General features: G+C 43.8%; 1 protein-coding gene across 3 annotated transcripts; it reads right to left on the bottom strand.

Moving 5' to 3' along the window:
• Positions 1-2,273: 2,273 nt before the first annotated feature.
• Positions 2,274-27,317, bottom strand: atp1a3a (ATPase Na+/K+ transporting subunit alpha 3a). 3 transcript variants are annotated; one of them, XM_069680905.1, is made up of 24 exons: positions 27,226-27,317; positions 26,978-27,080; positions 15,905-16,018; positions 15,406-15,465; positions 14,936-15,139; positions 13,906-14,019; positions 13,585-13,719; positions 13,164-13,281; positions 12,498-12,586; positions 12,003-12,182; positions 10,409-10,607; positions 9,104-9,348; positions 8,779-8,971; positions 8,525-8,700; positions 8,261-8,397; positions 7,956-8,106; positions 7,674-7,842; positions 7,363-7,517; positions 6,359-6,482; positions 5,948-6,093; positions 5,698-5,828; positions 5,121-5,222; positions 3,968-4,059; positions 2,274-3,695 (listed from the first exon to the last, which is right to left on the bottom strand). In XM_069680905.1, exons 2-24 carry the CDS (start codon positions 26,981-26,983, stop codon positions 3,667-3,669), a joined length of 3,069 nt encoding a protein of 1,022 aa, XP_069537006.1. In that variant the 5' UTR covers positions 26,984-27,080; positions 27,226-27,317; the 3' UTR covers positions 2,274-3,666. The 3 variants fall into 3 exon arrangements, with proteins under 3 accessions (XP_069537006.1, XP_069537005.1, XP_069537007.1); XM_069680904.1 differs by having other exon boundaries at positions 26,978-27,317; XM_069680906.1 differs by lacking the exons at positions 12,003-12,182; positions 12,498-12,586; positions 13,164-13,281; ... (5 more) ...; positions 26,978-27,080; positions 27,226-27,317 and adding an exon at positions 11,145-11,471.

Genomic DNA, 27,317 nt, shown 5'->3' with positions numbered 1-27,317 from the left:
AAGATAAAGACTCATCCGTTCACAAGTGAAGGCATGAAACTATCAAACCAAGTCAGAGGCTGATTCTGATTCTAAGCTCCTGCAGTGTTTAAAGTGACGTCCCTGTCTATTAGTTATCCATACATCAGTTATTCACTGAGTTAGCTGGTATAAATGAATTTACTTTCTTACATCTTCTTTTAAGAAGTAAGAATACGGTTGGTTTCATTTTCAATTCACAACACTTACAAAAAGCATCTATAATGCTGTGTTTCCATGATATCTGTGGTGCTTTATGACAATCATAGCCTGTGACATGAACACATCCTGTGTGTATCTTTACCAGTTGTGTGGTCAGCCAGATATTGTCCTGGGTCTTCCTTTAGTTCAAGTAATAAGAATATTTTCCCTCCCGAAACTGTAGATTTAAATGTCCCTGTCTCAAGAGATCAGAAAATCTGGAGATGAAAGAGCATTTTGGACTTCTGGAAACAGTAGCTCACAAACAGCGGTGTTTAAATGTTTACAAAGTAACTGATTGGATGCTTTTGATCATATTGCATGTTCTTCTTCAGCAGAAAGAGCGAGCACTTTCCGAGCTTGTCATCCAAGGTTGAGATTACAGCTCATTCTTTAGCTTGAAAAATGTAGCTTGCAAAACAAATGACGTGCAGCTATTTAGCAGCTGATTTGGAGCTTTTGATTGGCTGACACAGCCTTCATTTGCAAGATTTTAGTTGAGAAACCAGCACGCAGACATTGACAAGGCACTCGTTCATTATATAATTATTATTTCTCATGACAATTTATTCAATTATAGCGAGAAGCCGAGAGGGTGGACACCCAAGAGGTCAATTAAAGGGACTCAAATCAGCTGAGGTGATGCCTAACAAACAGCCTTAATTGTGCATAACTTTCAGCTTGAATTCAAACAGGAAAGTTTCTTAATCTGAACAGCTACTAAGACTTAATTATATTGTGTAGGAGACCTTAAGCATGTTGTGTTGTACTGTTTGACATGCGCCTCTATGGGGATTGACTTTCCTTCCAAGGAAATGAATGGACATCTCTGCTTTTGCTTCATTTTCAGGCTCTTATTATTGAGCTGTCTAAACTGCAATGTTACTGTTCTGCTCCACTCATTCAACTTTGTTCTGTCAGGGAGATACCAGGCCAAAGAGCCTGATGTCAAACTCTAGGGTTGGTCGAGTAGAGATCAGCTAACAGAAAACAAATATTAGACTCACTTTCATTGGGCGGCCAGAAATATGACTCCAAACAAATGACTGCAGCTGCTCTGTAACGGTTATATGTTAACAACTCTTTGCAAACAAATAACTCGTTTGACTTTAAAGGTGATGATAGTGTCGGTCAGTAGTGTGGTTTCAGCTTGTTTCTGCTGCCCCCAAGTGGCTCAAAATCAGTAATTGCAGGTTTGAAGTGCTTAAAAAATACAGTAATAGAGCATCTTGTTGAAGCTACTAAAGAAGCTTGTGAACGCCATTTAATTAAATGCTCATGTTCCTGAATATATTTAAAACCTGTTAAAGTCCTCATGTGAGAGTTGAATTGATTGACGTTGTTTCAATATAACCGATTGTACTCTATAACCTGGAGTGTAGCTCCTCCTGGAATGACGGCTCTTCAGACCTGCTTCATACATCTTCTTCCAGTTACCTGAGCAATGACCAAGTTATGTCTACTAAGTTCATTCTGGTACTTTATAACCTGAGCCCTATTTATACAGGTCTCCTCATCCAGCAACTGTGAGAATGGGCTGCAATGGCTGCTACTTCATCCTTGCAGGCTGCTTGATCAAACTACATCCACTAGAAGAGCTTGTTTTAGCCGCTGACAGGCTCCGGTTGTGTCTGACAAGATTACAGAAATGATCCCAACACATACATACCTTTTTGTTTAAGAGTGAGTTGTGCTCAAGCAGAAGGCAGCTCAAGAAGAAGAAAGAGGACTGTAGAAACCGGAGTCGGAGGGTTGAGAGAATGTGTTCTGTTGGATAACAGAGAGGGTCTCGTAGCTTGGTCTGTCATCGACAGAAACCTTTGTGGACATACTGTGTTCGAGTAAAGTTGCTTGCAATTGGATCCTGTGCTGCCAGCTGAAGCAATTTACTGGATGTGATATTTGTACCTATTTCTCATTAAGACCCTAAAGAGGTAGAACAGGCCCGAGGTTTAAAAATGCTGCAATTACCCTTTAAAAGCAGATCGCTAAACATGTAAAGTGTGAACTTTTCCTGTGAAATGTTGAAGCTCTGAAGGTAGAAAACAGATGACTGAGTTGGTCACAGCATTTATTTCCATTTTCTGACAAAACTGCACACAAAAACAAACAGGAGACCGAAGTGAAAAAAGAGAGATCCTTCTTGTTTATTTCATTTTCTTCTTTTTTGCTGCTGTTCCGCAAGTTAAGGTACAGAGCCTTATTCCATGTTTCCACTGATTTTAACAATGAAATTGGAGAGAAATCTCTTTTTCCGAGGACACAGAAAGATTGTATTTTTTTAAGAGGGGTGAGGTTGGGTTGGGTTCAGGGGGGAGAGCTGGCGGGCAGGGTGAGGGTGGGAGGATAAGAGGAGGCAGGAAGTGAACGTTGGTGGAATTTTACAAGGACGGAGGGTTTGCACGGTGTTCACAAACAGACAGACAATCGGGGACAGATAGACGGGCAGGGTGAGGAGGGGAGAGGGGGAGGAAAGGGCGAAGAGGGAAAGACGGTGTGCTTTGTCATGTCCGAATGAAAACAAACAGCTCTCAGACCCACATCAAACTTTAAAAAAAACAACAGAAAACTTTTACGAACAATTTAGTTTTTTAAAAAACACCCAGTCGTCTATTAGAAAACAACAACGACACAAGCAGAAAAAAAAACACGTGAGGGGAGGAGGAGGGAGGAGAGAGAGAGGAGGGAAGGGGTCAGAGGAGGGGACATTTTTGTCGAGCGAGTTAGTGCTTTATTTTTACGGTGAGCTTGATTCTTTATTGGTAGGGGAGGAGGGAAAGAAGGGAGGAAGAAGAGGAGGAAAAGGGAGAGAGGACGGCAGTAGAAGATTGGCAGTGAATTGGTAGAAATAGAAAGAGAGAGAAGTTAAGTTGTAGCTGGCGAATGGCAGGAAATGGCAGTGATTATAGAGCTGGATCCTGGCGGCTCACTAACACCCACCGGCTCGAATCGCCAGTGTGGGAGTCGAGACGGGAGCTGCCATGTTGTTCTGCTCGGCACGAGTGATCGCAGTGGAACAGTCACGTTTTCGCCTTTACTCTTGTAATTATATTCTCGATTCAGACCTACACAGGGGTGTAGATTGAGCACACGTGAGTTGCTGCAGCTAAAAGTGCAGTAAGACGCATCGGCACAACAGTGTTTCTGGCAGATTAGTGCTGATAGAAAAAAAGAGGACAGAGGGACGGAGAGGACAGGGAGGAGTTTTAACCCTCCCACATCCTCTCCTCCTCCGTCGTTGGTCCTCTCGTCGTCTTGGCATTTGTGTGTTTTTGTTGTTTCTTTGGGAGAGGAGGGTGGGAGGATGGAGAGGAGGTGTAAACATTGTTTTCTTGTAAAGTTTGAGTGTGTTGGATGAAGGGAAGGAGGAAGAGAGAGAGAGAGGGAGATAGAGAAGGAGGGATGAGTTCAGGGGAGGGCGGGTGAGAAGGAAATGATGCTGATAATTTAATAGTATGTTTCTTTTTCCACCCATCCTGTAGAGAAGAAGAGGAGAGAAAGAGAGGGAAACAGGAAGAAGAGAAGAGAGAGAAGTTATCACCCTAATATCCTAAACAACTTTTACTTTATGAAGTATATTTCAAAGTGTGCAACTGGCTGTATTTCTTCTGTATGACAGCACAAGGCTGCAGGATCACAAGAAGTAATGCCTGTTGCAAAAACATTCATCCACTAAAAGAAACGGCCGTGCAGCTGAAACACTGCACGCACACAGCACCTGTGAGCGTGTCAGTGTGTGTTGTCTTACCTCCGGGGTTTCGACGTAGGATGAGTTTTCGGATCTCATCGTAAACAAAGATGAGGAAGCTGTACGGGAACGCACAGAACCACCAGCTGGGCCTGAGAGAGAAAGACAGTTTACACAGTTTCACTTTTCTTGTACTCAACTGCTGTCGACATTTTTCTATTTTATCTTAAGTTATTTTTACTTCTGTGTTTATGTTTTTAAGAGTGAATTCAACATTTTCAGTTTATATTTTAAGTTAAATGCCACATATTTTCTAAGTTATTATATAATAAAATAATTTTTATTTCTATTTGGACACTTGCTTTGGCAGTGTAAACGTATGTTTCCCATGCTGATAAAGCTCCTTTGAATTGAATTGAACTGAAGAGAGAGATGATGACTGAGAGTCAGAGAAGTGTTTGGGTTGAAACTGGGAGAAAACACTCGTTCGTTGGTGGGTTAGTCGTCAATTTGAAGTAAAAAAAATATGTTGTAAAAAAGTGTTTCTAAGGTTTGTTTCTTTGTTGAAGTAGAACTATCTGGAGGCTGAGCATCAGTGACGTTATAATTCATCATGATAGCCTAGCTTTGGTCCTTGTATAGTAGATAGAGCTCTGAGGGACACTGTTCAATCTCCTTGCTGGTTATTTCGACACATTCAGAATCATAACTGTACATGCTATTAGCATTGTTATTGTTAGCAGGCAGCTCACTTAGTGTATGCATTCAGATTCAAAGGCTCTTTTTGTTTGTATTCGCAGCACAGTTTTAATGTTACTTTAGAATAACTAAGTCTTCGAACATGAACCCCAAAAATATAAATATTTAAAGATGATGTTTTTTTGCCTTTAATGTACGGGACAGTGGATCGAGTCAGAAAGAAGGAAAGAGAGGGGATGACACGCAGAAAAGGGCTGAGGGTCGGAGCTAAATTGGGGGCCTCTGTGTCGAGGACTGTAGCCTTTATACATGGAGCGGGTGCTTTAACCACTGAGCTAAACCAGCACCCCAAACATATTCATTTACATCATTAAATTACTATCATGAATGTGTGAGGGTGAATGACTAACTGGCTTCGAGTCACTAGGAATTGTTTTTGAAGGCAGCCCTGCATATCCTGTTACCGTGCTGTCTCATTAAATTGCCGAATTAAAAAATGTGCAACGTTTCTTACTTGAGCGGATACATCCGTAGCGCCACGTCCATTCCAGGGGCGTAGGACAGGAAAGCAGCCAGAGCCGTTTCCTCAAACAGGCCAAAGATCAAAATCTTATTCCTGAAAGAGACATTAGACAGACAGGAGAGCGTTTATCACAGCACACACGTGGGTGGATGGATGAAGGCAGAAAGTAAGTAACACATGAGAAGAGGGGGGGAAATGCTAAGTAAAAATATCTTAAAAAACATCTTGAATAAACAGATGACTGCATGAGTTACAAAATGTTCTCTTGGATCATTAAATGGCGCCAAATGTGATTTCTTGCAGGCTGAATACGAGTTAAGTATCATGTTTGTGTGCCCGCTCTATAAATGTGCCTGCAGAACAGAGCAGCTGGTACAGAACCAGGTAATGAGCCAAGTCTGATATATTGGATGAACAAAAACATTAGCTCTGGCCGTCATTAGCTAAAGCATAAATGGTTTACCCGTCTGATAAGTAACTCTGTCAAGTGTGTACAAGTCTGATGCTCCTTCCATCCATCTAATGCAGCACTTTTGTTATTCAGACAAACTCTTTTATTTTGACTCACTTCATGCCCTGCTGGAACACTGAGTTACGTCTGGTTTTGCAGATGATGACGTCAGCCCACTGCACCACCACGATACTGACGAAGAAGGCTGTGTGGCAGGTAAACTCCACGATCTTACGCTGCTCGTAGGTCTGGACGGAGAGACAGGAAGAGAGAAACAAGGGTTTAAACAAGTCTGTTTAAAAGCTTTTCAAAAGGAAAGTGTCACTTAAACAAAGCTCCATCATACAAATAAACATTCATGTCATACCCATTGCTGGCCGTAGCTGTCCTCCAGATCGTTGGTGGAGCGATCGTCCCAGTTGAGCCGGATTCCGACGAGCACCGACGGCAGGAAACCGTTTTCAGCCATGATGACAAAATAGGCAAAGAACCCGCCGAGAGCTTGGATCATACCTACAGACACAAACAGCCAGGTCACTCATGGATAAGTGCCTGACATTGTAATCCTACACATAGCAATTAACTGTAAACCATGATGTGACGACAGAATAAAAACACATGGGGTCAGTCAAGGCTGTCAGATTTCCTCTTCTTGCATCTTGACAGTAGTTGCACTAATATCTCAAAATTACTTATAATTCAGTGGAGATAAAAGCTGCACCCTTCACACTGTTTGCAGTTTGTACTGTGTGTGGACTGACATGAACATGGCACCTACCAATCTGTCCGTAGGCGATGCTGATGAGTCTCTCATTGACCAGTTTGTCCCTCAGGGGGTTCCTGGGCTGGCGCTTCATGATGTCACTCTCTGCTGCTTCATAGGCGAGAGAGATGGCCGGTACCTGACAGAGGAGACACGGTTGTTTTAGTGGTTTCATTTGTGATTTCATGTGCAGCTCGGTCAATTAAAACATGACCTACTGGGTTGGTTCTGTTTTGGTTTAGCATGCCACACTTTGAAAGCATGGAAAACTAGTCTGGTCCCACGCTGCCACCTAGTGTCCTTTTTGTGTCTGTACTCTTTGAGCATGACCCGCAGCTATCTTTAAGACATAGATTTTAGATGCTCAATAATTAGATTGTGTTATGTTTATTTAATATTGAGGTGCAAGTTAAACAAGAAAAAATGAAAGGCTGTTACAGTTAATGTTTCCCTTAAGTCTGTAGGTGTTTACAGGGTTCACTGCAGCTACAGGCAAAGAAATGAGTTGTCTTCACAGAGCTCGGCTCAGTGTTTGAAAGCTTTTTATTTTAGAATTTGACTGAAAGTAATCTTTTGTCTTTAACTATATTTGTCTCAATTTCAACATTTATATTAGACCAGACCTACATCAATTCCCTAAACCCTTAAAATTACCGTAAAATCCTGAATATAAGTGGCAGTCTGTTTTTGGGGGTATCTTTTTCTTTTTTAATTCAAAATATTTCCAGTTTCATATTTCAAATTCATCTTATCTATGCAGAACAAAATCATCTGTTGCTCTGTTCATAATAAGCCATCATGACAGTATATATTCTGCCACCTGAGTACCTGTCTGACCTGTATACAGTCCACATGTGTGTGTACCACTGAGCTCTACTGGTATACTGTGCATGCATGACCTGCTAGCATGTGGAAGAACAATGGCTGTCACATTTTTATCGCCTGACTGGAGATAAACACATTGTGTGCCTCAGTGCTGTGTCTCTGCCTGTGTATGTGTGTGTGTTTGTGTCTCTTACCATGTCAGTTCCCAGGTCGATGCAGAGGATGGTGATGGTGCCCAGAGGCAGAGGGATGTTGACCAGGATGAAGAACAGGAAGGGGGTGATCTCTGGGATGTTGCTGGTCAGGGTGTATGCAATGGACTTCTTCAGGTTGTCAAAGATCAAACGGCCTGTGAAGGGGAAGGTGGTGTGTAAATAGTTCTGCTCAGTTCAGAAAACAACAACAATTTTCTAGAAAATCCTCCCTCCATCTGTTCAATCTTTCCTTCTTCATAGCTTTTTCCCACTCCCCTCTCCCACCTTCCGTTCTCTCCTCCATCCCTCACCTTCCTCTACTCCAGTGACGATGGAGGCAAAGTTGTCGTCCAGCAGGATCATGTCCGCGGCTTGTTTGGACACGTCTGAGCCAGAGATTCCCATGGCAACACCGATGTCGGCCTTCTTCAGGGCAGGGGAGTCGTTCACACCGTCACCTGTCACGGCCACGATGGCGCCCTAATGGAAAATGACAATACGCAAAGTTAATGGTTTAATTAAATGCACTTGTTAGCTGGTACATATTCACCTCAAGCTGTATGTTAATGGATGTGAATGCACAGTGGATGTACCTGTCTCTGGCAGCCCTCAACGATGATCAGTTTCTGCTGTGGGGAAGTTCTTGCAAAGACAATCTCTGTGTGGTTCCTCAGAATATCGTCCATCTGGTCCTGGCTGAGGTCTTTCAGATCTGTGCCGTGGATCACGCAGGCCTTGGCATCTCTGCACAGCAGAGATAAAGCAGAAATAATCTCATATAAACATGCTACAAAGGGAACTACTGTATACGGCTGTATAGAAAGATCTAACTTCAAAGCTACAGTGCTGTGGCAGTTCATGTGAGGCTACATGTTTTCACTGTACTTTTCTGTCTTACCTCGGGTTGACCTGGCTGACAGGGATGTTGAGGCGTGCAGCAATGTCTTCCACTGTCTCGTTGCCCTCTGAGATGATGCCCACACCCTTAGCGATGGCTTTGGCTGTGATTGGGTGGTCACCAGTCACCATAATGACCTGAAATGAAAGAGACACAATTGAGGTACAAATAAGATGAGAAAAGGGGAAACAATTCATGCTGTTCCTATAAAACTGTTGCTAGGGTCTACTTTTTAAGTCCTCTGCAGCTTTAAAAGGTGCCCACCTTGATGCCAGCAGAACGGCATTTGCCCACAGCGTCAGGCACAGCAGCACGGGGAGGGTCAATCATGGACATAAGGCCAACAAAGCAAAGGTTGTCTGTCTGGAAGTTGACGTCATCTGTGTCAAAGGCAAAACCTTTGGGATACTTGTCCTCTGGCAGGAACACGTGGCAGAAACCTGAAGGAAGGAGAACAAATCCAGTCAAAAAGCTCCATTATAAGTCATGACCTATTTTCTATCTTCTAACATCCTCACCCAGTACTCTCTCTCCCAGTCCTCCCAGTTCCAGGTAGGCGTTCTGGAAAGCCTCTTTCATCTCGTCGTCCATGGGCTGCTCCTTGCCCTGCACCATGATGGTGGAGCAGCGGTCCAGGATCCTCTCTGGGGCTCCCTTCATCACCAGCAGGTAGCGGTTGTCATTTTCATCTTCACCTTCATGAATTGAGAGCTGACGGGAACAAATCTTAGCGTTAAGATTGGAACCACTTAAGAAGTATGTATTGGTTTTAAATGTTAACTACAAATCATTGTAGGTCATACGCATCATTTCTTAGTTGAATGTGTAAAAAAGGGGACAAACCTGGTACTTGTTGGTGGAGTTGAAGGGGATCTCGGCCACCTTCTTGTTCTTGTCCCTCATGGCTTTGACGGCGCCACAGGACAGCTCGATACACTTCAGCAGGGCGGACTCAGAGGCGTCTCCGGCCACCTCGCGCTTGAGGATAGGCAGAGATTCCTGACCAGCCTTGAACACAGCACGGTTGCACAGAGCAGCGACGCGGGCCAAAGACACCCAAGTTGTGGAGCTTTTGTCGAAGGAGGAGCCTGAAGAATGAACACAAAAACAGTACAAGTTATTTACTGTCTCATGCTTCCGCAGTTACCCAAGGAGGGCAGCCACCTCAACCGAACCCAAAAACTACTCAAGTAAACATTCTGTCTCAAGAACTGTCAAGATGCTTTCATAAACCGTGCAGCGAGCCTGACACCTTGTTCAGACCTGTGAATGCATTTTTAAACATTGAAATATTTAGCAACGGCAAGCTAAACAACATTCTTAGAGCAATGATTTAATAAAACCAAACAGTACCAATCAACAGCCCTTTTTACACTGCGTTTCCGCCTCTGCGCCGTAACGAAGCTCCACCGTCAGGCAGCCTTTGTTATTTTACATTGGACAAAGCAACACATCAGTGTGCGTTTTCACAGCGTTCTGACGTTGCGGAAGCAGAACGTGCGCGAGGTGTAAACAAACAGCGCGTGCTTCAAATACGCACATGGAGCTGTTCCGCCCTGCCGGCTCCGCTGTTAACACAGACACCGTTTCGCCTCTGTTGCTACCTTCGATGCCGGCTCAGAGGCGGAACGTCTCGGCCACACCATTCCTCCTCAGAAGACGTTACAAAGGCGTAATAATCCCGCCTCGAACTGGCAGTGTAAAAGGGGCTACTGTGAAGGGTTTCTACCAAACATGCATTTTATGAGCATTTAGCACTCAGCAGATGTTTATTTTGGATGCTGACTAGTAATTAATGCTGCCAAAGAGAAACTCAGCCACAACATTTCCAATTTTTTGCAGGAAGATATGCAAGTATCAATGCATGCAGGAGAAAGCGGTAAAATATGATGCATTAAATTACCTTGCTTTAAGACACAAAGCCTACATATCTGCTTCAAGTTGGAAAGGAAAGATTGAGTTTATCAACCAATATACAACAGATTTCTGCTAAAAGAGCAACAGTTGCATTGTAACTCTTCTGTTCTCTGCTTCACTCAGACTATTAGGCTTTTTATGTTTAGTTTGAGAAGTGTAAAACCCAAGATGCCTTGTACCTGAAGACTTCCCATTTAAATAGAAATAAAAAAACAGAGGGAATAATCTCACCAGACTGGTCCTCGGTGGTGTCGGCCTCGTGGATCTGGTTGTCGAACCACATGTGGGCCACGGTCATCCTGTTCTGGGTCAGAGTGCCCGTCTTGTCGGAGCAGATGGTGGAGGTGGAGCCCAGAGTTTCAACGGCCTCCAAGTTCTTTACCAGGCAGTTCTTACGAGCCATTCGCTTAGCGGTCAGCGTCAGACACACCTGAGAGAGGAGACACGAGAGAGAGGCAAAGAAGGGAGGAGAAAGATGGAGGACGTAACAGCAAGGAGGGAAGGAGGACAGAAGTCAATGAATCAGACAAAAGGAGAGAATAGAAACAAACCAAAGACAGAGAAATCATAATTAGTATCTACGTGGTGAACTTGCAGCACAGGTGAACATCTCCAGGTGTTAAAGTACTTCTGCCAATGAGCAGACTCTTCAGTGCCATACTGTACCTGAGGATTTTAACCATACCCAAGAACCAGCCGCCCTGACACCTGGAGATGTTCATCCTGCTAACCAAAATGTCCCTCTACAGCAAAATGCACTAAAGTCAAAATCTCTTTCTAAAAATAAAAAACAGCCAAAACAGCGATGCAGAGAGAAAATGAGGCGTGAACGAGTGAAGCGGTGAAGCAGAGCAGCGGTGCATTATATGTCATCATGCCAAGTACGGCAAGACCTATGGGCCAAACAGAACTAGCAAAGGCCAAGCAGAGGAGGCCGTATTCAGTCACTATAGCCTAATATCATTACATTATTTAGCCGTTGTCATTGCAGACGGCACCGCGACTAGCCTGGAAAAGAGAGAGAGAGAGAGACATACAAAGAGGATGATGGAGAGAGAGAGAGAGACACACATGACACATATGGGTCTGCATTGGGAGAGAGGAGAGAGATGGAGAGAGAGATATACAAACAGAGACAATACCTCCACCGCACAAACACAATGTTAATGCACAAAGGTACACTAATACACACAGATGCACACAATGTACAATAACATCACAACACATTGAAAAAACACAAGCACGGAGATTCAGGAAGCAGGGACACAATCGAACAGCACACACGACTGTACAACTGTACACACAGTCAGACGTGGGTGAAACCTCAGGCCGATGAGGGAAATCTGTCACATTGACTGTTAGCACGACATGTTGAATGTTCAGTAGTGAAACGTTATTAGCTTAATCTAAAATAGAGTTTGGCACATTTTTAGGCTACAAAACAATAAATACATAGTTTTAATGCCGATGCTTGTGAGATGAGGGGTGTTCAGATAGAAAAGGGACCTCTGGTGGTACAAAATGTACAATTCATGGAGAAACATTTAAAACATAACTGTGAGAAAAAAAAGTAACTTTTCTATGATTTTGTTCAGCTTTCTGGATTTCTCCACAAAAACAAGAAATACTGTTTGACCCAAGTCTGTGAAAAACTGGAAACTCAGCAGGAAACAAAACACTTCAATAACTTTGTTAACACACACACACACACACACACACACACTCACAGTCACTGATATACTAACATATCCTCCCTCATACAGATTAAAAGACCCTAACTTTCTTACCTATGCAAATACACTTGCGCATACTTCTGAGTACTCACAGTCACGGTGGCCAGCAGTCCCTCGGGCACATTGGCGACAATGATACCGATGAGGAAGATGACGGCCTCCAGCCAGGAGTAACCCAGGATGAGTGACAGGACGAAGAAGGTCACGCCCAGGAAGACGGCCACCCCTGTGATGATGTGGATGAAGTGCTCGATCTCCTTAGCAATGGGTGTCTGAAGAGGAGAGTAAGAAAATAGTTTTTACAAAAACAAAACTGAGAAGCTGAAACTCTTTACTGAAGCCATAAAATGTGAGATCACTTCAGTCTTTAGCAGCTCTTAAAGATCATCGGGAACTGATCGAGAACACTTACTAACTGCATAAAATGTTTTATTCAAGCTGTCGTCTTTACATTAAAAGTTACTCCATGAAAGAGCAGCTGAAAAACTTCAATAAAACGGCACAACAGTAACAGCAACCTCCATTATGCGACGTGTGAATGACATGACAGACTGTTCCCACATAATGACTAATGATGAATATGGTACCTTGCCAGTCTCCAGGCCTGAGGTGAGAGTGGCGATGCGGCCCATCACCGTGCGATCGCCGGTGCACACAACGATGCCGCGTGCCGTTCCTGAAGAAAGAGAGGAAAGAGAGCACATTTAGTGAAAGTACATATTTCTTTATCAGTTCCAGAATAGAAGAAGCAGAAGTGGACTACAGAAGTAAATCAGGAAGAAAATCTAAGTGTAGATGGATAAATAGACCAGCTTGACTTTATGCAGTGTAGATGAGTCCACAAGAGGGCAGCACATATCATTACATTTCATGTCTACCACCACGAGGAGCATTGTTTGAGGTGCAGGGCTCCCCGGTAACCCTCCCAGTAACATGATGAACTGAACTGGAGTGGAGCAGGTAAGAGGTTAAATGAGGTCACATTTCCAGGACCTTGGACTCCCTGCACGACTATCTGATCACTGAACCGTAACAATACAAACATACGTACGCAGCCATATGAATGAACACACACACACACACACACACACACACACACACACACACACACACACACACACACACACACACACACACACAGAAACACGCACAAATATAGAAATGTTTACACAACTCAGACAGTGGCTAACACAAACTATCATCAATATGAAGGCAATAAGGATGATTTGGGTTTTGGATAGAGACGATCTCACCCTCGACACAGTTGGTGGAGAAGAAGGCGATGTTGCGGGTTTCCAGTGGGTTGTCATGGGTGCAGTCAGGTGACCTGGTCTGGGGCTCAGATTCACCAGTCAGGGATGAGTTGTCCACCTGGACAGAGAGGAGGAAAACCACTTCAGTGAGTGTGTGAGAGAGGGGGAAGGAGATAAGGGAGCGAGTAACTTGTTGAGAGCGTTCAAGATAAGCTACAAAGCCAGAGAGAGAGACAGAGACAGGTTGTGTTTGCTTTCTGTGTTTTTTCCTCATGTTTGCTGTGCTGCTAATGACAGTTTGTGCTGCTGTTCGGAGATGATTTGTGTTTTGATCGAGACATTTCATTTCATACAAATCTGGAGAAACCAGGACTTGAACAGCATTGAGGAAAGAAAGTGTACAAAGCTGTTTCAGGCCCACCTTGCAGCCGTGGGAGGAGATGATGCGGAGGTCAGCAGGGATCCTGTCTCCTCCCTTCACCTCCACCAGGTCTCCTGCCACCACCTGCTCAGCATTGATCTGCATCTTCTCTCCCTCTCGGATCACAAGGGCTTGCTGAGAACAGAGAGAGAGAGATATGAAGAGATATGTATAAAACCAACATTATCTATGAAGAAGCTCTGGTTTTTTCCATCTTCTCTTACCATTTACGTTTGGCTACATTCTAACTGTAAAGAAATGTTTTTGTTAAAGCCAACAAATCATCAAGATATCCAGGTTAAACCACTGACTGTGCAGTACCTGAGGGACCATGTTCTTAAAGGACTCCATGATCTTGGAGCTCTTGGCCTCCTGGAAGTAGGAGAAGCATCCGGTGATGATGACGACAGCCGACAGCACGATACCCAGATACAACTACAAGGAGACAAAAACATGAGACTTTCTCATCAATGCAGAAATTGGTTAATCGACTTCTCTTTGTCTAAAAATGTATCTCAAAGGACGAGAACAACAGACCAGTGGAGAGACAGGAGCTTGACTATCATCATTTCTGACATCAAACTCTGAACTTTGGAGAAGTGCGACAGGTAAAGAAGCTATTTATATAAGTTTAAGTTCTAGAAATAACACTAAACATCTTTCAGCCTTTGATCTGCTTATTGTCTTTTATGACTTTGCTTGTGTGTCCATGGATCACCAGTCCTATCTTTTAAATGCACTCCCATCTTTGTCCCGTACCATGTGACTTGACTGTAGCCGGTTATCACAGTGTGATTTATATTCTGGCGGGGTGATACAGTCTTGGCCACTCATGCTGACTCCTCACTGCTGTTGTCTCACCCCGGGTCGTCCCCTGTGGTCTGATCCGAGTATCTTTTCATATTGTGTGTGTGTCATGGCCGTTTAGCCTCAGTCCCTGTCTCTACTCTGAGCTCTGACCCGACATGAAACAGAGCTGACCCATGCGCGTTCCCCATCTTATCATGACATTACTAACACCACAGGTCACACGCTCCCCATGGCGTGCCAACAACAGATGCTAACAGGATGGTGTCTGTCTCACTAAAGACGGGTCAGCTGGCATGATTCGGACAAACTGCTGACACAACCTTTATCACTGACACAGCAGCATCCCTGAGGAGCAGTGACTCAGCAGTCTGCCTTTTTGAGTGATGTGCTGGAGGACAGGGAGCAGACACACATGAGCAGCAGCTCATCCCTCTCTAAGTCTTTACCCCCCAGCTGGTGGTTTTTGATATCTGGCTTCTCTCAGATGATACGCAAACAGTTGTAGGCTGAGAGTTCATCATCACTACAACTCTCAACTTACGTTATCCCCGGCGGGCTCGTCCTCTGTAGCAGCCTGGATGGCGTAGGCCAGGAAGCAGAGGATGGCACCGATCCACAGAAGGATGGAGAAGCCACCGAACAGCTGGCGGCAGAACTTGACCCACTCTGGAGTGGTGGGGGGAGGGGTCAGGGCATTGGGGCCATCCCTGGCCAGGTACTCTGCTGCCTTGGCATTGGTCAAACCCTGAGAGGGGTGGAGGGAGTAGAGAGGGAGAAAGATGGATGAAGAGGAGCAAGAGGGCAGAGGTGAAGAAGTTAGAAAGGAAGCAGAAAAAAGGAGGAAAATCAAGAAGAGGTAGAGGGTACATTAGACGAGGAAGGAAAACAGTGCAGTAAATTGGACATTGTTATATAAAGTAAATGCTCTAAGAGTTTTATTGAATCAGAACATAAAACAACGTTGATTTTCATTTTTGTTGAAAAAGGTAATTTCTGACGTCGACAACTCACCTGGACGATATCGGTGCTGTATTTCCGGCAAACCTCCTCAACAGACATTTTGTGTTCCGTCTACAAAAACATTAAATAGAATTGAACTTAAAAAGACGGAAACAGATGTTCTTCAAAGAAATTCAGGTGTTACCAGCTCATATAGTTTTATAACAAAGGGATTTCCTGACAGTTTGGCTTCCTGCCCTGTACAGGATTAAAGAGGACTGGCAGGCTACCTCAAAACCTCAAAGAGGAACACTTCTGTTCACCAGCTGCTCAGGAAAACCCCGTCTCAGTCATCTCCTTTTTAAACAGGGGGATTACATTACAGTTGGATCGTCGCTCTTTGGATGCTGGAGGGAGGCCAGGATGCTCTATCTATGAAATCCTCACTACTCAGCCGGGACTTCAAGGCTCTTTAAGACACCTGATTAGTAGATTTATGGGAATTTGTCACAAATCCGGTACGCCAAACTTGAGCAGTGAGGTCACAGGAAGTAGGACACAGTGTACTTACGATGGGAACTTCCTTCTTCAGGTCATCCAGATCCTTGCCTCCCTTCTTCTTAGGTGACTCCTTCTCATCCTTGTCCTGCGTGGTGGCCACGCGGTAGCTGTCCGACCGTCCATACTGCAACACAAAGACGAGATCACTGAAATTAGTCTTGTCATATTAACTGAACATTATTTAAATAGACATTCTTATCTAACTGAAACAAAAGAACTTTCCAACAACACTACTTTATACCAACTCAGTCCAAACCAAGATGCTCTATGAAACAGAATAATCACCTGAAAGTTGGTTAGTAAAGACGGCCAAGGAAAGCCTTGACTCTCTTCTCTCTAACAACAGTGACCATTGATGTATCATGAATACACAAACCTTTCATTTGCAGCTTTTATGAGATGCATGTTTGACATTAAACTGTCAGCCAAACATTAAAACGTCAATAAACACTGTCCTTTATTAAAATATTACTTTTAAGGGAGATTTCTAGGATCTTAATCATCACATGTCTGGATCTGAATTTATCAGAGATAGAAGCTAAGCTAAAGTTAGCAGCTGCTCAGGTGACAGCCCCCCAAGCCCTGCCAAAGAGTGCTAATGATTTTAATATCATGCTTGGATGGCAGCTTTCATATTATGACCCAGTCAAACATCTAGATTGAGATCCAAATAAGATGTAACCCCACGGTGTGGAGAGGGAAACTTGAGACTTCCTTATTAGGTCTGGTATCATTACAGCACTGGCCTGTCTCAAGAGGCCACTTCACCTGCAGTTTACACCACCACTATTTAGGCTGCTGCCGTTCAGACCGAAGACACCGCTGCTGTGTCTGAGAGAAGGAAATTACAGAGAAACATCAGGGCAGAATGAAGGGCCAGAAGGTAGACTCAAATTTAAGCGAGCCCCTCTGTGTGTAAAACTTTTTAATCTTAATAACTGAAGGAGTTGAAAGTCCGGCGAGGACACTTTTATGCCTCATTCCCACTGCAGGGCCTACTTGACTCTGCTAACATGGAACAATTATTTTTTAGTGTTCCGCTGGCAAAAGAGCATAGGACAAGTACCTGGTACTTGACACCAGCCGGGTTTCCAAAAGAGCCAGCGCAAAAAGGTTTAAACACTGCAGAGCTGTGACTGGTCAGAAAGAATCCTTACATGCACGACAACGCAACACCTTGCACAACTCGCCAAACACTCAGGTGGTTCTTTCTAGCAGGTGGCAGCTGTGACGTTGCAAAGAGTCAAGTATCTGAAGTACGTCTTTACAGCTTACATTGTGACGTAGGTAACTAAACATATGTAGCTTAAGTTTACAGAGAAGAATAGGATACAGTAAGGTTAGGCCAGTGTTTGTGTGAGATGAAGGCGAACATGTAAACCAACAGTGATTGTTAAGCTGCTGAACCACTAATGGCCACAGAAGCTAACACACTGAGACAATTTACGACACACTAATTGGGTTCAGGATTATGAGTAATTAAATGAATTCATTGCTGGAGGACGTCTAACTTAGAAATGGTGAGAATTTAAACAGCCTGTTTAACATTATGGACACTTCCCTGGAGTGTTTTCATATTGTGCTGTGGCTACTTTCTACCGTGAAAGTCGGGCAGCTGTTCAGCTCCATCCAGCCCTAACATAAACGTGTCCTGTCATATTCTGAGTAAACCGGCGCGATGAGAGGGGAGGGCAGGCGTATTTTGGGAAAGCTCTTATGTTGATGAGTCTAAGCTGTCAGGTTTCACACTGATTTAATGGCTGTTTTCTGCTGTTTACCGTCTGTTTTTCTCTCTCACTGGATGAAAAGCCAGCAGGGTGATGACATGTTGACAGCCACCCAAACAAACTGCTGTACTGGTTGTTTATCCTCATACCTCTAAGTTGTCTTTGTGCATTTCTGTTGTTATTAAAGGGATAGTTCAGAAGTTGTATGAAATATTTGCTAGTAGTTTAGCGGATGCAAAGCTATTAGCTTTCTGACCGAGTCCCGTGGTTGGAGTTCTGGCCGGTTATGAAACTAGAATAAGTAGTTCCGGGGAGATGCCAGGGTTATGAACCAAAAAGTTTTACCCTACAAAAACAACACGCGGGCAATCGTTATCCATTTTCAGCACAAAACCGTCTTAGGATTTAATTTACTGCTCCATTTTTTGGCCCTATTTTCTCTCTTGACGAATCCAGTATCACTACACCTGGTTTCTCAGGTGACGTGATCCATCAGCTGTTTCTAAGAGAAAGCGTTGGAACTGGTCACTTGTGAGCCGACGTTTGTTGTCACAGAGCTAGACACATGTCTAAATGGAGCAAATTTGTGATTTTCCTGGCTGTAGTTATAAAAAAAATTCCACCGCACGTATTTCATCGTTTTCCTGACACAGATCGTGCCCTTAGAGGTCTCGTTGGATCCGCTGTTAAAGATAAATCTTCCTCATCACTTTCCTAGTCCGACATGTTTGCTTCAACGATGACGCAAATCAGTCAGAATGAACGTGAAACAGCTCCTAGGTTGGCGAACCTGAGATACCGGCCTGCAGCAGGCGTAGTGATACTGGATTTGTCAAGAGAGAAAATAGTGCCAAAAAAAAACGCAGTACATGAAATCATAGGATGTTGATTTAGTGTTGAAAATGGATCATCATTGCCTGCGTGTTGTTTTTGTAGGGTAAAACTTTTTGGTTTCATGACCCAGAACTTCTTATTCTACGTTCGGAACCGGCCCGAACTCCAACCACGGGACTTAGCTAAAAGCTTTGCATCCACTCGCTACTAGCAAGTATTTCATACAACTTGGTGTCCAAAAATCCGAACTATCCCTTTAAGAGTGTGTGCAATGTTAAAAATCCATATTGGTATTTTTGTTCTTATATGTGTGCATTAACTGTATAGAGTATACAATCTTCTATGCATGTGTCTGCTTCATAGAGTCGGTCAGTGAGTACTTGTATTCCCTCTGTGCAGTTGTGCACATGTGTTTGTCTTCTGCCTGACTGCAAACGTGAGCATTTGTCCGTGTTGTGTTTTGGTGTGTACTTGTGCATCTGTGTGTTTATGTGTGTAAGAGTGTGTGTTGCCATCTGTCTGGAGGTGAAGTGTTCCCCGGGCAGGCGCGTCCAGCAGGCCATGAGATTACTTCTGTTTACTATGCTGACAGATTAACCCACTGAACAGCAATAATCCCTCTCCATCACTCTCTCTCTCTCTCTGTGTCCCAGGTTTTCAATCCCAGTCTCTCATTCATCCTCACTCATTCACTTATTTACACACTCTGCATGTTTCACTCTGCAGTAAGAAAGCTTTCAGGCATACTTAATGTTTAATTCCATAGATTACATGAATTAACACCTCACAGTAAGCCTTGACAAGAGAACCTAACCACTGCTCTCATTTCTGCAATGTGCTGCAACTGCAAACATGGGCCATGCATTCAGCTAGCCATCGGCTAACCTGAGATTAGTTGGTGTCAAAGTGGGACGGACGACATGCCACAAATACAGGCAGGGTTACAGTATAAAACATCTCAAACAATACAAAGCCAAAGGAACGGTGTCTACAATATGCACAATTCAATGTATACGTATCACAAGTCATACAGTTATTGCATGCATCCCACAGGCCTAATTACATGCTGTTATTAATTGTTGTTGCCACTTCACTTCCTTCCCTTCCTGCCCTCTTGCTGACGTGTGCACACATCCCTTCAGTGTGATGACTACAGAGGCGACAAGGCCAACTCAAGCATGTAAACAGACCCGTCAGTGCTGCAGCATCGAATGATGTACAAAGGCAGAAGAGCCTAATACATCTGAACTGCACAGCGGTAAATACGAGTAAACGCTGCGTTTCTATTACGGCAGTCAGATCAGTTTAATCTTCTGTTACTGCTGCTTTTGTCGATGCTTTCAATGGCTCTGTTGGTTTTCTGTCAAATACGCACTGGATAGGAATCTCCCGAGCTCCAGTGACTCACACACAGCCCCACCGGGGACACATGTCAGAGAGGAACATAAATACTTGAACACTCTATGAAAGAAATATTAGCAGGGTGAGGTGCAGGAAAGGAAACGCCTCATTATCGAGGGAGAGATACGCCCCCTACAATTTTCACTTCACAGACGAAGACTTTCAAGGACATCACTGAATCAAATCAGTGCACAAAGATTCCTAATTATAAGGATGCTGCACTGTTAGTTCCAACGAGGATGTCAGGTCATATCCTGCTTTAATGGGACTAGTTGTTCCAATATTCCCTTGCATCAAATTCCATCAAGTAATAAGCAGAATACTGCAGTAACAAAGGGGATATCTTCCTGCATACCGCCTCCTCAGCCTGCTCTCAGTGTACTTACAGGCTGTAAAACCTGAGGGAGTTCCAGCAGCCTCCAGATGTTCTGTGCTGAGATACAGGACGGATTGTGCATGCTGAAACATTTGTAGTCGGCTCTATCTGCCGGTGCTTTGTATCCTGCCTGGCCTGCGGCTCAGAGCACCACAGCAGGCCTGAGGAAGGGCGGATAAGCTACTTTTTAATCTGCTGAAATCACTGGTCGAATCTCAGTCGTCAAACAGCCACATTTTGATCCGTGCATCCCAGTCTGAGTATGAAGAAATCAAAGAGGGGTTTCAAAATGAAGCACATATACAACTGACATTAATTAAAAGCTTAAGATCAGGATAAGATAAAGCTCAATGTGAGCGTTACCATATCAGTTATGAGGGAAATTGCGAGTTTGGTTCATTATGTTCTCAGTAATTTAACATGAAAGCAGCAGATCGCTGCCCATATGATGATTCACAGCCCAAGCATCGTAAACTCCAGCAGCAGCTCCATACTATAAGACCTTGGTACTTAGCCTAAATCTGATGTTGGTCCAGTGACCGGAATATCATAATTTTCGCTCAGAGTTTTGAATGAAAGATTTTGCTGCCTCCGCCGGAGCTTCAGAGCTCAGGATGTGCCACAGTGGATCATCGTAACCCCACACACAAAGAAATGGATTACAGCACAGATCAGTGGACTGAGCGACCTAGAAAATACTGATGGACTGCCACACACACACACACACACACACAGTCAGGAGGGTCCTCCATCATCTATCCCTCCCTCCATCCTCCCACTTTGTTTACATTCTCCTCCCTCCATGCTGCCCATCTGTTTCTCTGCTCTCGTCTACTCTGATCGACTCATCTGCACAGTGAGGCAGACTGTGTGATGATGACGTGATGTTCTGACTTACTTATGAGTTTCTATAAGACCAGGGCTGGGGGATATAACATTATTAGCTCTATGTCTATCATGATACATTAGGGCTGTTACGGTAACCACATGTCGATGATGTTTGACCATCTGGGGGACGCGCTGTAAGGGAAATAAAAACATACTCCGGCAGCGGGCTGAGGCGGCGGTTAACCGCGAAACGGAAAGGAGGCGTTAGTGTTTCACTGCGGTTGGAAAGATTCAGTACTGTTGCAGTCCAATGACACATATTTCCTAATGCTGGTGGTTTGAGGAGTATCCTGAACATAGAATTAAAACCGGTTTCATGCCACAGTTTCATGTTAAAGGTCAGTGTCTCAGAAGGTTTTTGGCAGACATGGCATGTCTGGAGGGACTGCAGGACGAGCTGCCTCTGACATTAGCTCAGCTCGTGTTTTAGGTTAGATCTTTAGTGCTTATCTTTCAACAGGATTTTAAGGGGAGCTCATTTATCTGCAGAGGTCTCCTCCTCTTAAACAAATGTAACAGTCAGTGTCTCCCCAAAGCTCATCAGCAAACACACGATGTCCTGTGAGGGGGCTGCTAGCTGAGCTGCCACTAACGTCTATATCCTTGACATCACATTGGCCTTTTTAAAAACAATGTCCTCGTCTTAGGGGGACAGCAGGAGTTCACTTTGAACATCGATTTGGTGCTTCTTGGTTCCACTTATTTTTTTCTCTTTTACAGAAGACATCCACTCTCTTTGCCGACAGCTTAAACAATGCTTTGCATTTGGACGTGGGTGGGAACGCCTACTTTAACTTCTGTGCAAGAAAAAAAAGTGCAGACGTTTGGCTGTTGCTGCCGTTTGTGCTGCCAGAAAAATGTCAAAATGTTTTATCATTGTTATTAATAAAAATCTTATTGCAATCGCCGCTCAATAAGATTTTAACCCCAAGCACTAGATAAGACTTGTATTTTATTGTATGTTTACTGTACTTATTTTTTTTTTAACAGTGGAAGCTTGAATGGTGTCAGACTGCACATTTGGTGCTGTTCCCCATCAGTTAGCAGTGTGTCACCTCCTGCAGAGCAGCATGTCTGAGAATAGAAAATGGCAGTGTTTGACAGAATCAGATTGACAGCATCCACTTCCAGTGGGTGACAGATGGGGGATGTGAGGTTTCCTAGCAACACCCAATCCATTGGGTCCATCAACATAATTGTAGGTGAGGTGAAGGAGGGAGGGGGGGGTATTGAAATGTTTTAATGATGCACTTAATGTGTGTTATGTAATCCTGCCGTAATGTTTATGGAGAGGAGCTGTTCTCGGGCTCTTCCTCCCTGTCGTTCCTGTGTGCTCGTGTCGCAGCATGGAAAACTACTTATTACTCTCGACTCCTACATCCCCCTGCAAAAAGGGAAGTGATGTCAGAGTGACCTCACAGGAAATGTTCAATGCACTAAACGATGAACAGAATCAATGGCATTGGAAAACACTGATCAGTGGTTTGCAGTATGGATTCACAGGCACTCACACACATGTGGAAACTATTACAGGACAGTAGGCGAGTCAGTATTGATGAACAACTGATTGACTAGAACAATTATGCAACAGAGTCCATGACCATGAGAACATATATATACATACTATACAACCTACAATAACTATATTAACCACAACATTACTATCAAATTATTCCAGTCGCTCTGCATAAAATGTAGAATCTGTAGATGCGTGACCGAATTTTGGTTTATGAATTGTTCTGATTGACCAATCAGCAGGCTTTGGTTGCATACAGGAAAAACAGTCCGTGGGCGGAACACAATCACCTAACAATAGAGATAGACCGATGTGGTTTTTTCAGGGCCGATACCGATACCGATTATTAGTAGTCAAGGAGGCCGATAACCGATATTCGGAGCCGATATTCATTTACAGTAAAAGTTAAAATATTGGCGTCAAAATTTTGAATAATACAAACTCCAACACGTAACCGGCCGATAATCGGTCTATCCCTACCTAACAACCATCGCACTTCATTTCTCCAACAGGTCCCACTCCTCAGCTGCTGCTCTGAGGTAGGCTGGTGTGACAGCTGTCTTCAACCCCCAGTTTGGACCGAAATAGAAAGTGGCAATAAGGCCTATATGTAAGGTTTCTCCACGATGCTTGCTTGTACTCTGGCTCAAGGAATGGCACCAACTTACAGAAAACCTCTTAAACAAACATTAGAGTACCGGTACTGCATACATTAAATTAATACTGACATCAACAACAAGTACTGTACTCAGGACAACCTCTATCTTCAACCCAAGACCATCTGCCTCGTCACTAGAATCACATAGTAAAACTGTTTATATGCTTTGTGCCTTCATGCACGAGTTCAAATTCAAATGGTTTCTGCATTCTTATTCAGTGTACTTTGAATGATTCTGTTCTCTGTCTTACAATTCCCCAAAGCTGCATACAAATTAACACTGGAGCAGTGAGGGCACCATTTATTTAAGGCCCCCAGTGATCCAGTTTTTTATCTTTGACTAAAATGCTGTGCGTAGACCAGAGGAGCCACAGGCTGTTTTGCTCTCTCATTGATTTGTAAAGTCAGTGGGCAGTAGGCCTTGCCTGACGTGCAACACAGTAATGGTGTGTACATGAATGAATGTGCCTGGTTTAATCAGCGCCAAGAGCCATTTCATTTAAAAGTCATTTCTGGCAAAGAAATTGTTTTGCAAGCGACATACGATGAAACAGCAAAGAAAACTACACAATCAACATTGAAAAGGTCTTTTTAAATGTTAGCTCAATAAATTTCACTTTAACATTCACCATATTGGTAATCAGTGAATATTTCCCCTGTAAAATCAGTCTCAAATATATGGGTCAAGCTCCTATATATGTAGTGCAAGAGCAGGGCTGTCTCTAGGCCTGCACGACTATTTAAAACCACAATATGGCCATTTGCAGAAGATGCAATCTTTAAAGGGAAACATGTGTGACACTACAGCATACTTGTGAAGTACTGCTACATAGATGCACACAGTCACACCTACTGGATATGATAATATGCACTAATATTGCTGCGCAGTAGTACAGACTATTATATGGACTAAAACGTAGGAGCTACATTAAAGAGGCAACAAATGAAACATCATCTTTATCATGAATGAAAGTAGGTTTAGTCCCAATACACACATATAAACAGAGCCAAACCACACACCATCCATACCCCACAGCGATTGGCTCTCCTTCTGAAGCTTACGCACCACAGTGCATTATGGGATATCAGCAGAGGCATTCATCCTTGTATATCTCTTCTGCATCTCAGGGCGCATCTCTCCATTTTTCTTCTCAAGCTACACCATCGCTCCTTCCTCTGTGACATCACTGCACACGGGCAGCATCCCAGCATCTCTTCCTGCATTCCTTTACTCCTCCATCTTTCCCAGTATCCTTCTCAAGGTGACTCATTCTCTCTCTCTCTTCTCTTTCTTTCCATCATTAAGAAAATCACTGGCTCATGAGTCAGTTTTCTCTGAATAGGACCGCCCTGTGAGGCCAACAGTGGCTGACCTTTGCTTCTTCTCTTTCTTCCGTCCATCTCCCCCACAAACCCGATCATTACCCCCCATCAATCGATTGGGCCGGATCAAATTCCGCCTGTTGCCTTGTTCACTGAACTTCCCTCTGGTGGTCTCCCTCCCCCTTTCCGCTATAGCACCATTTCACCCGAATCTCCTCTAACACCATCCAGACTGACTGCAAGCCCCTGCCATTAGTTGGGAGTTTCCACTTCCCCCCACACAAGCACGCACCACTCTTCTCCACTCTTTGACGCTGTAGATGTAAGCGATTGCCCCCTCGGGCAACGGAGTGGACACATCACAAACCATGACAGAACGCTCTATACCCAATCTCCCCCCTAACCCGGATGTGGGTCAGAGGAAGAAACCCCTGCCCATCAGCCTCCATTAGCAGTGATGATCATGACACCGTGTGCGAAGAAGGAATGGAGCCAGTTATCCTCCAGCACATGATCACATCATTTTTCAGCCTCTACATATACCTCAGCAGAGCCTGACACTGTAATGTAAAGGCTCAAAGGGAAAGTACAGCATTCCCTAAAGCAATACAAAGCTGTCATCCCCTGTTAAGTACAGACACTGGATAACACTACAGGGAGGTAACAGTGATTGTTCAGCAGGACTGACATCATAGATTCTAAATTGAGTGCTTGGAACAGGATGTCCTTCATGACCTGACACATCAGTGAGCTTTTAGAGGCTGTTGGGGTAAAACGAGACGTGATGGTGTTGGCTGTATCACCTTCCTTTGGGACCCATCCGTCGACATTTAAAGGAGTGGTTGTTAAGAGGGGGGGGTTGTCCAACACTGAGGAACCATTTTGACGCACTTGTCTGTGCCCATTTGGTACCCACACCTCCTCTGCTTCTACATCCTCACCAAGCCCAGCACAGCCAGTGACAGTAACACGTCGCACCAGCGCATTATGTCATTGTTGAGAGAGAAAATGAGCAGGAAAAATGTGAGCCTGCATGCTTTTCATTCCCAGCCCACGCCCACTGTTGAGCTTGATTTTTCACTTTGCCATCTCATATTCCACATAATAATTTCACGACCCTCTAGTAGCTCCCCATTATAATACACACATTTACAGACATTTATTTAATGATTTCAGTGAAGTCAGATTTGCAGGAATGGTGTTATATTCTGCAGAGCTGCGGTTTTCAGCAGCAGCAGGTTCCCGTGTGTAATTGCGTGGGTCCCCTGAATATTTTGCACAATCAATGTCATATCTGACTGGACCCGGCCGTGTCAGTATGTAGTCTGACTAATCTTGTGCTTAAGAGCTGTGAATTTCCTCAATCGCCTGCAGCAGGTCCAGGGCTTCCTGCTGCCAGATGTTCACTCGGTGTAATCTCGCTTTTTGGAACCGGAGGACGAAGCATCACATCTCTCTGCCACACCATTGCAGATGCATGTTATAAATCCATGAAAACATATTGAAAGCTTATTTATAGTTTAAAAAATGAGGTTGGTTGTACACTGGGCCAGTGTTCTGGTTTGGTTCAGTGGCTCATAACATTTCTTTTGTATTACAGCAGCAGAAAGCTTCTCTGACGGATTACAAATGGAGAAAAAACAATGTGTGCTTGCTGTAAATGATGCTCCTTTCTTCTGCTCAGTGATTATAATTGAAGCTGTGACTGTGAATGCACACACCATTGCTTCTCATCCACTGAGGAACATGAATCAGTTTATGCAGGTGGGAAATGGCTTTTTGATTGATCAACTTCATTACGGGTGACAGCAACATTTACATATTTGATATGTGATTTAGGGCTGAAAAAAGGCGCTGGAGATGAAAATACACAGTGAGTAATGTTGCTGTAACGTGTGACTGGTTATGGATGCGTCTAATCCGGATAAATCTGGAGCATTTTCATCCGAAAAAGGCACCAAACACACCCTCTCTTATCCGTCAATCTCCATTATTAACATATCCTCCAGCGCATTGATTTAGTGTGGGAAATTACATTAATATCTAATGCAGTGAGTTCCGGAGAGAAAGTAGATCCGCTTGATGGACAATGACAAAAAATCATGCAACAATGCGGATTAATCAATTTGCCACATAGCGGTAACAGTTGCCCCTAGCTTAAACAAATCATACATATCCCACGTCTTCAATGTTGTTTTAACATCATACTTGTGCCTCCATTTACTTTAACCCTTTCCTTAACGGACACACTCACTAACCGTTAACGTCACCAAATCAACAGTGTACAGCTAACTGTAACAGAAACGATATATTTTTTTACACATATTAGCTAAAATAAATCACAAACATGTTGCTCTTACCCCCATTTTGGCGAAGTCAGTCGGCTCTCCTCAGAAGATGAATCTGTTTAAGCTTGATTCAGCCAGAAGAGCTGGTGTTAAGGCGGGGGGGCGAGGCAGAAAACTGTTGATAATGAGAGAAAAAAATGTCTCCCTTTAGTTGATATTGCTTTATGAGAAAAAATAACTAGCTAACATAACATCCTAAAATATAAATTCAAAGAGAAACGGGGATAATTTCACTTTGCAAGGCAAATTTCATCAAACACCTTGGCAAAGCTGCAGATGAAAATCAAAAAAAGGCTTATTATTCAGGCTCAAGATGTATCGTAACCGTTGGTGAAACTCCACCAACCGTCTC

The sequence above is a fragment of the Semicossyphus pulcher genome, unplaced genomic scaffold, assembly GCF_022749685.1.
Source record: "Semicossyphus pulcher isolate SPU_LCO1_2020_fin unplaced genomic scaffold, fSemPul1.0.p SCAF_5, whole genome shotgun sequence".
Taxonomy (NCBI): domain Eukaryota; kingdom Metazoa; phylum Chordata; class Actinopteri; order Labriformes; family Labridae; genus Semicossyphus; species Semicossyphus pulcher.
This window is presented reverse-complemented; position numbering and strand designations above follow the sequence as displayed.

Coding starts and splice junctions, on each gene's coding strand:
- atp1a3a (XM_069680904.1), bottom strand. Junction 6,483..7,362: donor TCGACCTGGGAACTGACATG/GTAAGAGACACA, acceptor CTCCTCTGTCAG/GTACCGGCCATCTCTCTCGC. Junction 5,829..5,947: donor ACAGCTACGGCCAGCAATGG/GTATGACATGAA, acceptor CTCTCCGTCCAG/ACCTACGAGCAGCGTAAGAT.